Genomic DNA, 13,492 nt, shown 5'->3' with positions numbered 1-13,492 from the left:
TTGTTGGCAACAGAGTAACGTCGCAACGACACTTTTTTTCAATCCCAGTAAAAGAGTTTGAGCAGGAACAGAGTTGTGTTTATGTAGCAGGGGGGTCTGGCGGGTGACTGCTGATTCTCAGCACGTTTATTTTATTTTTTTCTATTTTATTTTCTTCTTATTTTCCCTACTTCGAGCAATCCATTGCACGCGCGCGCAGATATATCTGGACGTACAGATTTAGACCATGAACAAACTCTATGTGGGGAATCTGAGTCCTTCGGTGACCGTGGAGGACCTGAAGCAGCTCTTCGGCGAGAGCAAGCTTCCCGTGACCGACCAGGTCCTGCTCAAATCCGGCTATGCCTTCGTGGACTTCCCCGACCAGAACTGGGCGATTAAAGCCATCGAGACTCTATCCGGTAAGTGCGTTTTTCACGTCGCGCAAAGTCACTGTTATATACATCTACATATATATACCTTGGACTGACACCGTAAAAGACTTTCTTGGAAAAGAAAAGAGAAACTAACGCTCGTGCATCAGCCGCGCGCTGCTCCGGTTCTTCTCAAACGCCGCGAGCTCAATCACACTCGCGCTCGCTCGCTTCCAAGACGCGATACAAGTTGAATTTATGCTAGAATTCTTGAAATGCACGCTTGTTTCGCCGAGCCGAGGTGCTGAACGGGGGTGATTCCTCAGCCATCGGCCCATAGGAATGTATCGGATGGGTCTGATGCTCGGGTGGCAGGCGTAATTATTTTTCAGTTATTTTTTGTCTTGATTTTATTGAAAAGAAGCGAGCGAACTGAGCGAGAAGAAGGCGTCACGTGCATGTTCCTATGGTGTCCAGGTATGTTTTTACGAGGTGTCTTAAAGGTGGGTGATGGGGGTCTGGAGGAAAGTGCTAATAAACAGGTAGCTGGAGGGGGACGGAGGTGAGATGCCAATTTTTGTGCTGCGCCAGGCCACTCATACACAACAGATGCACAGCACAACACCTCTATATTCTTCCACGCTCGCGAGGCGTTGTGCATGCAACAGAAAAGTACACATCCAAACCTACTTGAAGAAACAGGGCAAATTTAGGCAGAAGAGTCGTATCCTTTGACCTCCCGTTCTTCAAACTCTCCTCATTGCTCGTATGTGGTTAGTGGAAAGCATGGCTGCCCATTCTTCATATCGTATCAGCTCATCAAGCATAATATCATCAGGCATAATAAGAAACGTGGTAAATATATTACACCTACATGTAAACATGATAAAACTCACTGCGTCGCCGACGTGCTTTTATAAGCACGAGCTTGCACGTGTGATTGTATCCCACGTATTTACGTTGCACGCACGGCTGTTTGTTTTCTAAATAAAAACGGAGTAAATGCATATTTGAGCAGTGTCCATAATGCACTGGAGTATTGTAATTTTTTGTGAACATTTGTTTTGTTTTTTGCTCGCAGGGAAAGTTGAATTGCATGGGAAAGTGATCGAGGTCGACTACTCTGTTCCTAAAAAACTAAGGTAATAACTTTGCTTTATTTATATGCTTTTGAAGAAGCATGAACTCTGTCGTATTTGGAAGTTGGCGGTGCATTGGTTTGTCTTTGTGAAGATGTGATGTGTAGGGACAATTCTATTTAAATTAGATTTTGTGTATTTGTCCCTCAGGCGTAACCTTTATTTTACAGACCATGCTCTTCTTGCCTGTTTATTTTATTTGACTTTTAATTAATGCATTTCTTGTCAGGGTTAATGAGCTCGTTTGCATTAAAAGTATTAATACTGGAACAACGTGGCCTGGACTCAGAAGTTATAGTTATAAACTGTAAAAGCGCTCAGGCGTAGAAAAGCACATTGATATTGTTTCTTTGCATAATCTAGCACAGATTTTTCCCTCAAAAAAAAAAAAAGCTTCAAGAACACGCCGTGTTTGTTTTACGTGCAATAGCTCCAGGTAGTTAATATGCAAATAAAGTTTTATATCTGAAATCTGACATTACGCCCTTTTTCTTACACGTGAATTGTACAAGAGCAGGATCATTGTGCATGACCTCATGGCGCGTGTTTAGGCCCTTCCGTGGCCCACGTGACTTCCCCTATAGGCCCTGCGTTTGTGTTCCACGGGAGGGCGGCATAGAAATGGCTAGAGAACAGCCCACAACCTTGAGATTTAAGGGTTTATGTAAAATTACATGTGCACATTTACAGTTTATGTCAAATGCACGCCTGCTACGGCGTCTCCTTGTCAGAAAAGGCGTCACACACAACACTTAAATCGAAAAATAACCTTGCTTTAAAGGTGCAATCTCGGGGAACATATTAATACTGGTCTCTGGCGCCTCAGAGGGTCGCATGTAGCTCGGGGAGCGTGTTGCGTAAAGCGCGCAGTCAAGATGGCCAGTCTTTGATTTGGAAGAGTCGGCCATGCTGCTGCTAGAGTCAACCTAACATGACTGAAAGCAGCACGCACGAGCAGAACGTTCTAGAACGTTTAACGCAGTTCTAGAGTGCTTCTAGAATCCGAAGTGTAATCTGAAGCGCCTCAGGTTACGCATATGCGATATTTGGATGCATTTATGTCGGAATATAATCCTCACACACATGCATGTGTTTTATGTGTTAGATATGGTACTGCAGTCTCCCATGCCCATATTGTCCGTGATTATAGGTATTTCGGTTATTATTTACGCCAGTGTTAATTTTACAGTGCAGTTTAGTTTAGCATTGCTCATACATTACGCATGTAAAGTGGATATTCACGTTAGTTTTTGCTGCTGTGATTATTTGTATTAACCTGTGTTAATGTTATCGATATTTCACCGAATCCTTGGTGCATTCTGTGTTTAATGCAGTTAAAGAGTGTGTTTAGTAACCTGTTTTCATTTATATATCCATATTGTGTTAAATTACCTACTTGTATAAATTAGGACTGAATCGTTTTCATGTCATTAGCATTTAACACAGCTTTAAAGAAAATTGCATTTATGTGCATTATCTTACATGTATCTGATTCTTACATTTTGTTCATACCCTGACTTGCTTGTTTACAGAGTTGTTGCCTTTCTTAATCAGTTTTTTTATTGTTTGGCAGTTGTTTAACACTGGTAGGTTTTTTTTTTTTCTGTAAGACTTTAGAAAATGATATACATGCAGACATTATGATAAACTGTTTCTGTTAGAAGATGCTAAATTAAAAGTACAAAATTAAACACTAAATTAGCCCACGTAAGTGATTAAATAGAGCTACTTTTAATGTTTATTATGGTATATTGCATTTGCTGAACAGACTTTACCGTTTTCAGAAATAATTAAAAACAAACATGCCTTTTAAGCAGCTGATTTGTTTTAAGTAGTTATATCATGGCTGTTTTTGATAAATAATATTACATGTAAATGCATTTTAATACAGCACCCAAAACAATGTTTAAAAATATAAATGATCACATTAGCATATGACAAAATATATAGTCTAAATAGACATGAGTATTGTTTTTGCCTAATTGTCATATTGATCAGCTACTGTTTGATTGTATATCAGTGATCCATTGTGTTTTTTATTTTCACAAATCAAGCTGTAAAACAAATCAGAATTTCATGAACAATGCTTTTAAACTTTTTACCTTGTAAAAAAAGTAATTATACATTTTACATAGAATTTGAACAACTCAATCTAATAATGTAGCACATTTGTCATATAGTTTATTTTCACAGGTTTTCATATTTAAAAAAATTGTATAACTTCAATAATCAGAATGAGACTAAAGAATAATTTCTAGGAGAATTATTTCAAAAAACATATTTTTGTACACTGGTATTGAATATCTATTTTGAACAGAAATGTCCCAGTATTTTAATGCAGTTTGTGAAAGTTCTATTGCAGTGGTTTTATGGGTTTACACAATGTCTTGAAAAGCAGCTGCTCTTTCCCTTGCTGTATGTTACTTTCAGATTCTTAAATCTCGGCTTGCATTAAGCAGTGCTTTACTGAGCTCCTTTCAGGATTCTCCCTGTTTTCATGAGATGTTTTATTCTGGAGTCCTGTGTGTTTGCAGTAAGAGAGTGGAAGCATGGAATAATATAGAGCTGTATGTATGTAAGAGATGCCGTTTAATGCTGTGAATAGTTTCAAATGTGCTTCTCATTCTTCTAAAATATACATATTTCTGTTTAAAATGATACATTTACAGTGCATTGATGTTTTAACCATGCAATGACTATTTTAAAATGATTCTGAAATGTTGTCCAAATAATGTATTTTTAAATGTTCACAATTTAGATATGCTTTAATACCATGTTTTTATTGCTGTTCTCCACAGTAATTAACCACATATTCAATTCATGTTCTTGTCATTTGAAGTGACTGTTTTTGTGAATTTGGTTTCTTAACTACCAGGAGAGGTTTATAAATATTTTCTTTAGTCATATCTTGTTGTGTGTGGTGGCAAGCCTGCTATTTTAATAATCTAGTTTGTTAGGAACAATTCAGTTTGTTATTGATCTGATAAAATGATTGTTATTTAGCTAAATCCAAACAATAAAATATGAGTTTGAAGCTTGCAGACATTTATATTTAAATTGTAGTGTATTGAACACATATGAATTGATTACAGAAAATGTGGTTCATTTCAGAATAATAATGCATTTTGTTTTAGGAATTGATTTATTAGTGAAATTGTTACTGTGTAATAGTGATGATCTGTGAGGTTTACTTGATTATAGTCGATCAATTATTTGTGATTTGAATATGCATACTCTGATGAACATGATGGATTTTACTTTATATTTTTATAAGTTTATAATTATATTTATAAACTAGTAGTTACTCCTTTTGCTTTAATTCCCAATCACTCTGCTTGTCTGATTTCAGGTTAAAAATTGATCTAAAGGTGTCTGTGAAAGGATAGATGGCTAAAAATGATGCACCCAGTTCAAATGATTTTTCTTTATTGGCTCATGAGTTGAATAGATTGAGATGAAGGCTAAGAACAGATCTGTAGCTGGAAAAGTGGGTTATGAAGTTGAACTCTCAATAGAGAACTAGTCCTGAAGCCCAGGGGCATTACAGGATCTCAGAGATGAGGTCGGTTCAGTTATACCCTTTCCCCATCACAGCTGTATTCATTGTCACTTATGGCAAACACATGACCTATAATACTCTGCAATACATCCTTTAGTATTTGTGTAAATTCATGCAAGATTATTAGAACGACTCAAGACTCTTGTTAAAGTTTGATGCATGCTTTAATTTGTAATTGCTTTAGGTGCTTTCACGTTTAAGGCATCAGCACATCAGTAACACATCAGTGATGTTTAAACTGAGCGAATGAAATTCATAGTATGTCCTCTTGTGCTTTCACACGATAAAAATGTGTCTGTAAAGCTGTGCTCAAATAGAATATCAAGTGAGTTGTTCTCTTTGAACGTACTATTTGTCTAACTTGAGTCTCAATTTGCGCAGGCACTTAAAAATCCCCATATCGGTTTGTCAGTACAGTATCTTACCTTGCCAAAGTGATTAGAGATGATCCGTCTTGTCACGAGATCTTTTAACCTAAAAAAGAGATTGCAGAACCTTTATGCACCGGTGCTTCTCCCTTCTCTATTGTGGATATAAATACGCTGTCAATCAAATGCAGAGGTACAAATAAATCTAATCTTCCACATTGCTGCTCCTTTCATGGACATCAGCAAATCTATTTTTTTAGTGTTACTGTACTTGGTGTTTTCTATGCCCTCTGTAACCTCGCCTCCTTTGAGATTAAAATACTGTAACGCATAATTCCTCATTCGTTAATCCCTTTATCGCTATAAAGGGGGCAGAGGAAAGAAAAGGATTATATCATAAAGAATGTGAGAATGATTGTCGTAGAAGCTTTTATGCTGTAATCTCTTCTGAAGGGGCTTCGGCTGCTCTCTTCACGGGCTCTTATCAAGTGTTTGTTTGTTTATAGACTAGCGGGCTAAGGATAATGCTTCTCATTTGTTGAGTATTATGAAAGAGATGGTCTGTTTTGATTTTGCATCATTGTTGTACCTGTAAACAGGTGTAATGTTGTATTTTATGTCAGTGGAGTGGATTCTGTCCTTCGAGTGGCAAAGGGCTGATAGTGGTCTGTAGCTCATTTGCGAGTTGGCTTATTTGTTTTCATTGCATATACCTTAAAAAACATCGTCTCTAACTGTTCGTATGGTGACAGGAAGCACATGAAAGCTGGTGGACTATAATCTCAGACTGTACAGGCTCTGTTTTTGTGCGTACAGTAAATCTTCAGATTTAATCTGTGTCTGTCGGTCTGTCGCTGCGTTGAGGAGAAAGGCTTCAGTCTGGTGGGTTTAGTGTGAAAAGGCTTAACGTGAATAGACGCCGTTTAAAAGCAAATCTGCAGTCATTTCCTGCTTTTTTTTAATTTTGTCAGCATGAAGTGAAAATTCACCCTATTTATTTTCTAAATGCACATATTTTTGTGAGTGATTTTATCCATGCAAAAAAAATAAAAGAGTCATCTGTTTAAAAAAAAAATGACCTTGTAATATTATCAATGTAATCACAGCATCATATAATCTGGTGGATCATGGATCATGCGATGAAATGACAGACTTCTCTCTGGTGACATATTTCAAACTTCTGCATTTAGTCTGTTTAAAACTCGCCCCTTTATTATGTACCTTCCTTCATCCAATCAAAAAGTGATGGATAGAGCCAAGGTACCATCCTACTTTTTAAAAAAACATTTTTTTTTACCAGTAATCTATTTCACTAGATTTTTCCCTTTTTTGATAAACATTCATGTCACAAAATTTCCAGAACAAATTACGTCTGACTTTTCCATCAAATCAGGATGTCTCTCATTGTCAAGCATAAATATTATTTTCAAAAATCTTGCATAAAACGGTTCAGAACTACATTGAAATGAAAATGTGCTTCTATGTTGATTATTCACAAATATTTCTCTATTAGATACACATCCCAGTAGCCTTGGCTTGAAGGAAGCTTACCTTTGCAGTAGAGGACTGTGGGATATCTCAGCTGAGCGGCCACGGCGTGAGTGGCACTGTTTTGGGGTTTGTCTTGCTCTTGGGTGGCATGGCAGGCCGGGGAAACGGGCAGCTGAGAACCCAGCAGGTGCCACGTCTTGCACTTCGGCCCTGACTGGCTCACTCTGTGACTGAGCCCTGACAGTGTGTGTGTGTGTGTGTGTGTGTGTTGGAGCAGTTGTTAGCCCCAGCGCTGGTGAGATGGTGTCAGGCTTGGTCAGAACCACCTGTCTCATATAACCTATTCTTCTCCAAACCATTTGTGGTTGTGTTACTACGAAGCTTCATTTGTTGGTCCACTGAAGATGCCTATCAGTTGAACTCATTCATCTTGTCCTTCTGCGCAACTGTCACAAGAAATATGCGTAATATAGAGGAGCTGTAAATATTTAATTACGGCTGCATCAAGGGCACACTGCCTTATCTTACAGCGTTCAGAAGAGAGTGCGCCATACACTTAAAGGGAGCTTTTCCTCACCCAGCGTGTTTGCAAATATTATCAGTGCTTCAACTGTTCTGGCAGAACCGAGTCTATACCCAACAGTGATTCCAGCAGAATAATCCTATGGTTACCATGGCAACCAGATAGGAGGGTTGCTTTTTTTTTTCTCGAGAGGTCAAAGATGGATGAAAGCGATCCTGTATTATACATTTTTATTTTTATTTATTTTTAGCCCAAAGGACAATGTTATTGATCAGAGGTTGTTCTTTCATAGCTCAGGAGACCCGTGGAGTTTGCTGTTGTTTTATTTAAGTATCATAGTTTGTCGCAGAAGTTGTGTAAGTACAGAATTTTAGCACAAGTTTATGGGTTTGGTTCCCATGGAATTCTTGAACTGATAAAATGTATACCTTGAATGCAATGCAAGTCATTTTGAATAAAAGCACCAACTATATATTTAAAATGTGAATAAAAGTTAATTTTTGTCATCTGCAATAAACAGGTTTTTAATTTCTGAATTGAAATACATTTTGGGTGATCTGTCCAGTTATAATGAAGAAAACAAACTCTTTGAATGAAAAGATAGAAAAGAAATCCTTATGAAGTAGTTTGGCAAAACTTTTTTTATTATTTCTTAAAATATTTGAACAACTGCTTCACTGCTTATTACTGTTTAAAAAACGGTTGTCTGCCAAATCAGGGATGTGTTGAAAATTCAAGGTATTCAAAGATAAAATAACTTCACCTGATGGTTCCACCACATGATGTTTTAGAGTAATTAAATTTAAACTTTTATAATGGTATAATGTTTTTTTTTTCCAAAACCCAGCATGAATACAAAGAGTATTTACTTGGCACGTGTGCTTAAAACTATATTTTTCTAGATTTTCTTTTTAAGGTGGACACTTTTAAATGCCATTGCCTTGAAGTTAATGGCTAGCACAACTCCAATAACCGGCAAATCTGAGCAAAAGGTTGTGACGTTATTGAAATCTTTTTTTAAAATACTTTCTTGCGATTTACCAGAATCTTTTTCTCAGAAGAAGAGAGAAAATTGCTCTCTAAGAGACTGAAGTTGGATTATTATGGGGGTATATTTATATATTTTTTCCTGTGTAATGTTGTAATTCTGTGCCACTAAGAGTGTGGCTCTATTTTATTTATTAAATTTCATATGTTGTGTTCTTTTAAAACTTGCCGATAATTGAATTGTCACTGTCCATCCCTCACGGTCCGTCTGTATCTCTGCATTTGGCATTTAGAGCACAATGTCTCTGGTGTTTGTGGGATCTTCCCCTACGCAACTGTGAAACTTTGTCAGTAGGATTTTTATTCATGAATCCCACTCGTGCATCAGCCATTTACATTTTGCCTCTCCATATGTATGATTGAGAGGGCATCAACAACACGTCCTCAGAAAGCCCTTGTCGAGTCAGCACCCACCAGCTCCCTGGGCACAACTCTGAGTATTGTTTTGCACTGTTTGATTAGTTATGAATGAAGACGCAGCCCTTCATGAGTGGACTAGAGAGATGGAGGATCACAGCCATCCACAGGCCTTGAGAACATGCTAATGAGTTTTGATGGAATTGTAATGATTAATTCAGTGTTCCTATGAGATGTTTGCCTTATTTGATGGGTGTGTAAATTGTTCAAATGGATAGTGTCTTCTCAATTTCAGCTGGAGGTCAAGCTGTAGTAATAGACTGTCAATTTTGTTTCTATGCATAATGTATATACGTGTTGACACCACGGACCATATTAAGGGGTGCTGGCAGATCAAGGTTTGTTCTTGGTTTGATCTGCCATAGTTCATGGGAATGTGTTTTTATTTTTTTTTTAGATGGCGATTTAACCCTAAATTGTTACAGGATGAAAACTTTTGCAGCCAATTCAGAAATAAATTTGCTGAGTTTATTGAAATTAACCAAGGTTCAGTGGATGATCCTCGAACACTTTGGAATGCAGTTAAAGGATTTATAAGGAATAACTCAATTTCATATGCCTCTTTCCTTCAGAAAAACCGACACAAAAAGATTCACAGCTCCAGAATCTGACTAGAGATAATCAGCGTTGTTTCTCAGACAATACACTCAGTAAAATCATGGCGGTTCGGTCCGAACTCAATTCATTACTGAGGTCCAGGGCAGAATTCCTGATCCAAAGATCCAGGCAGAATTACTATTTTCAAGGGAGTAGACCAAGCCACCTTTTAGTCCTAAGATTACGCAACAATGAAAAGTTTGCTAATATTTCAGCTGTGAAATCACAATCTGGGCTCATTATGACAGACCCTAAAGACATTAATATTGCCTTTCCCTCTTTTTACTCTAACCTCTATACTTCTTCCGCTGATGGTGACCCTGACTCTTTTGCATCTTTTCTGTCTAATCTTGATTTACCTAGGCTGTCAGATTCAGATTCAGAATACCTGGCAGAACCGATCTCTCTTCAGGAGCTGGAGTCAGTAATTTGATCTATGAACAAGGGCAAATCCCCAGGCATAGATGGCATTACAATCGAATTGTATACTACTTTTTGGTCTAATTTAGGCCCCCTTATGTTAGATATAATACATTTTTCAGTTACTCAAGGCTCGTTTCACCCAGCTATTAATATAGCTGTTATTTCTCTCTTGTTAAAAAAAGATAAAGATCCGACTTCCTGTTCTAGTTACCCGCCACTTTCTTTGATAGGGACTGATGTTAAATTATATGCTAAAGTACTATCTCGTCGTCTAGAGAAATTTCTGAATAGGCTAGTTCATCATGACCAAACAGGATTCATTAAATCTCGCTCAGCTCCGGATAACTTACGCAGGTTATATCATATTATTAATTCAAAGAATAGCTTGTCCTCTCCTTGTGCAGCATTATCTCTGGATGCGATGAAAGATTTCGACCAGCTAGAATGGAGCTATTTATGGGCGGTTCTACAGCATCTGGGTCTGGGATTGAGTTTCATAAATATGATAAAAGTTGTGTTTGCCAATCCAGCAGCCACTGTTCTCACAGGTGCTGTTCGCTCTAACCCACTCTTTATACATCGAGGTACTCGTCAGGGTTGCCTGCTGTCTCTTCTGTTATTTGCCGTATCCTTGGAACCCTTAACTCAAGCGGTCCGACAATCTGAAGCTATTTCCCCCATAAATATACGGAATACTCATCATCATATTTCTTTGTTTGCTGATGATATCTTATTGTTTTTGGAGAAGCCGTCACAGTCTATTCCTCATGTGCTGAATTTATTTGACCATCTCTCTGGGTTTAAAATTAATTGGAGTAAGTCATGTTTAATTGAAGCATCTTGTGGATGTGAAAAGTGTGTTCACTAACAAGTGAAAAGTGCTGTTTGATCAGACTGCTGATGATGGTTAAATTCTCATCGAGTCACAAGCTGTCGTCCACAGGGCTCTTGTCCTGGTTTGCATGTCTGCATTGGCTGTGAGAGTCGTTGGCAGAGGGCAGTGTTTCAGAGGTGACGAACAGTCTACCTGCGACATTGCTGGTGACTTATATACAGGCATTAGTAAGCCAAGAAGCTCAGTCATGAAGTCCTCTGTGCCCTGTGGCGTACTCACAGATAGTCTGTTGTGGGTGCAGTTTGACAATGGACGAAACGATGTCAGCCACGTCTTTGTTACACCATTTTTGTACAGTGTGTCTTTGTCACCCTCTTGCTGACTGAAACGCCTCTGCCTCAGCCTTCATTGTGGGAATCAGTCAATGAGTACATTGAATGAAACTGTCCCTGATAAATATTTAGCCTGTTCGACACAGACTCTGCAGGCCGGGCACAGAGAAAGAGCCGCTTGAAATAATCATGCTAGAGAGAGGCAGTGTGCAGTCACTGGAAACAAAACATAACTGGAATGGATCAAAATACAATTTCATTATTTGTCTAAAATGTTCTATTCTGTCTCATTTAAACAGGCTCATCATCTCCAATACCTTTTCACTGACACTATGTAGGATCCTGTGAAATCCGTTGTATTTTTTCCCCAAATTGTGTTTTAATGGTTGTTACATTTTAATAATTAAATGTCTAATCAGTTGAACGTTGAACAATTAAGTGATTCATAAACATTTAATAATGTCAGGGTTCTGTCACTTCGGTCTAGTGTTATTCATGGTTTTGCGACAGAGCCCTGACACTCCCGTCATGTCCTGTTTTCATTTGAGCGCGCGGGTTCGAGTCTGCGGGCCTTGTTTCGTGTCGGGGTTCGGACACTGCACTCCATGTTCTGTCTCGTTGTGTGTGAGCGTGCAGTCGAGTTCGTTCGGCCGTGCACTCTTCTGTCCACGTGTGTTTTGGTTTGCACACAGTTTGTTTTTATCGGCTGCGTGCTTTCTTGTTGTCATGTCTTGTGTGAACACGCGGCTTATGAGTATTCTCATTAGCTGCGTGTTCGTGTCCCGTTTAGCACATGGCTGGTAATTTTGTTTTGCTGACCATGTGCTTGTGTTTTTGTTTTCTGTGTGTCATGTGCTCTCATGTCACTTGTCTTGACCTCATCTTGTTTAATCTTCATTGATTATTGGTTAATTTGCCCCACCTGTTTATTCCTCGTTACCCTCCTCATTTGCTCCCTTTATTATCTCCTTGTGTTTGCAGTCCTGTGCCAGTTCAGCATCGCATGTGTCATGTCCTGTCTGCCTTGTCCTGGTTGCCAGCCTGATTTGTTTTATTATCAATAAAAGCCCATTCTCTTGCACTATTGAGTCCTCGCTCCATCTCTTCACCCCACAACTCTGACAAATAATAACAGTATCCTTTTTTTTTTCTAGATGTTTTGTGTGTTCTGTATTTTTCAGTTTCATGATTTTTTTAATATAGGGATGTTCATTTCGGTTATTTCTCCTAACCGACAACCGACGCTGTTCGTGATGTCATGCAAAACATTTTATTTTACGTGGATATTGGAACGCGAGTGAAGTACAATATGAATATTATTTCGGCATTCAAATACATCGCAAAAACTAAATTTTATTTTGTTTCGAATGAGACCCAACGTTGGTTTCAGTTTAATTTTAGCCTAAATGAATTCGTTTGGCTTGTTGTTTCTATAGCCTCGCTATAGCTTCTTATATTTTTAATTCTTGTTCTTTTCTAAATACTGTTACATTGAAAGGATTTGTAGTGGCGTGAGGGGAGCTAAAATAGCCTAGCTATGTTTATAGTGTTTATTATAATGCATTAGGCCTATATCTAAATGAAATAATAAAATGTGACTTATGCTTTTTTTTTTTCTCTAAAAAAGCTATTTTTTAGAGAATCGTAAAGCTGTATCTTTCTTTAATAAATATGATAAAACTAAAGACTCTTTGAAGATATGAAGGATGCAGTACGACTTGCTCAAGATTAACACGAGTTGGGTGAAACTGTGTATGTCCCCTTTACCTTTTTCATTTTTTTACTGACCTCATTAAATGTCATTTTTCACATCAAATTCTTACATTGTTTCAATTAATTCAGAATAATAAGAAACTGTAGAGCTGTTACAATTCAAATGAAATCTGTGTCAACAAACTCCATCTTTCACAGAAACTGCATCTGAAGTGGCATTAGAAGTATTTTACACACTGTTTGGTGAAACTGAGGTGCCATAAATGCATTTACACTGCAACATTTTGAATGCATAAAGAATGCAATCATGTTGAAACATTTTGGTCATGCAGTGTTGCGTACCTAAATCATATATTATAGTATAGGTATATATTTTTTACTATACTTCGGTATGCATCTATAACTTTCTGTGTGTGCTGTTGCACTGATTTGTTCTGATTTCTGTCTCTCTCACACACTCACTCAGGCTGGGCAAGCCTCATCTGGCACGACATAAATACATTATCAGTCGCCGTTAAGTATGACGTCAAAACAGACCGGCTTGAAATCGGCAGACTTGATGGAAAATCTACTAATTCTGGTGCCTGGCCGGTCGATCGGTGCATCTCTAGTTTTAATAAATAGTGTTATTACTTTGATAAGTACATTCTACTGTACTCTCAGAGCAGCTCTGAGGATGAAGTAGGATTGATACA

At 38.0% G+C, this 13,492-nt stretch overlaps 1 protein-coding gene across 1 annotated transcript in view; it reads left to right on the top strand.

Annotated features, from left to right (window-relative positions):
• Positions 1 to 46: 46 nt before the first annotated feature.
• The window catches only part of LOC306877273 (insulin-like growth factor 2 mRNA-binding protein 2), a 56,157-nt gene continuing 42,711 nt past the window's right edge, over positions 47 to 13,492 (top strand). Inside the window, exons 1-2 of the mRNA XM_079428931.1 lie at positions 47 to 401; positions 1,435 to 1,495. Of these exons, the coding sequence (XP_079285057.1) occupies positions 227 to 401; positions 1,435 to 1,495 (236 nt within the window). The 5' untranslated portion in view covers positions 47 to 226. The remainder of the gene's footprint in view (positions 402 to 1,434; positions 1,496 to 13,492) is intronic.

Source organism: Barbus barbus, assembly GCF_936440315.1.
Source record: "Barbus barbus genome assembly, chromosome: 11".
Lineage (NCBI taxonomy): Eukaryota > Metazoa > Chordata > Actinopteri > Cypriniformes > Cyprinidae > Barbus > Barbus barbus.
This window is presented reverse-complemented; position numbering and strand designations above follow the sequence as displayed.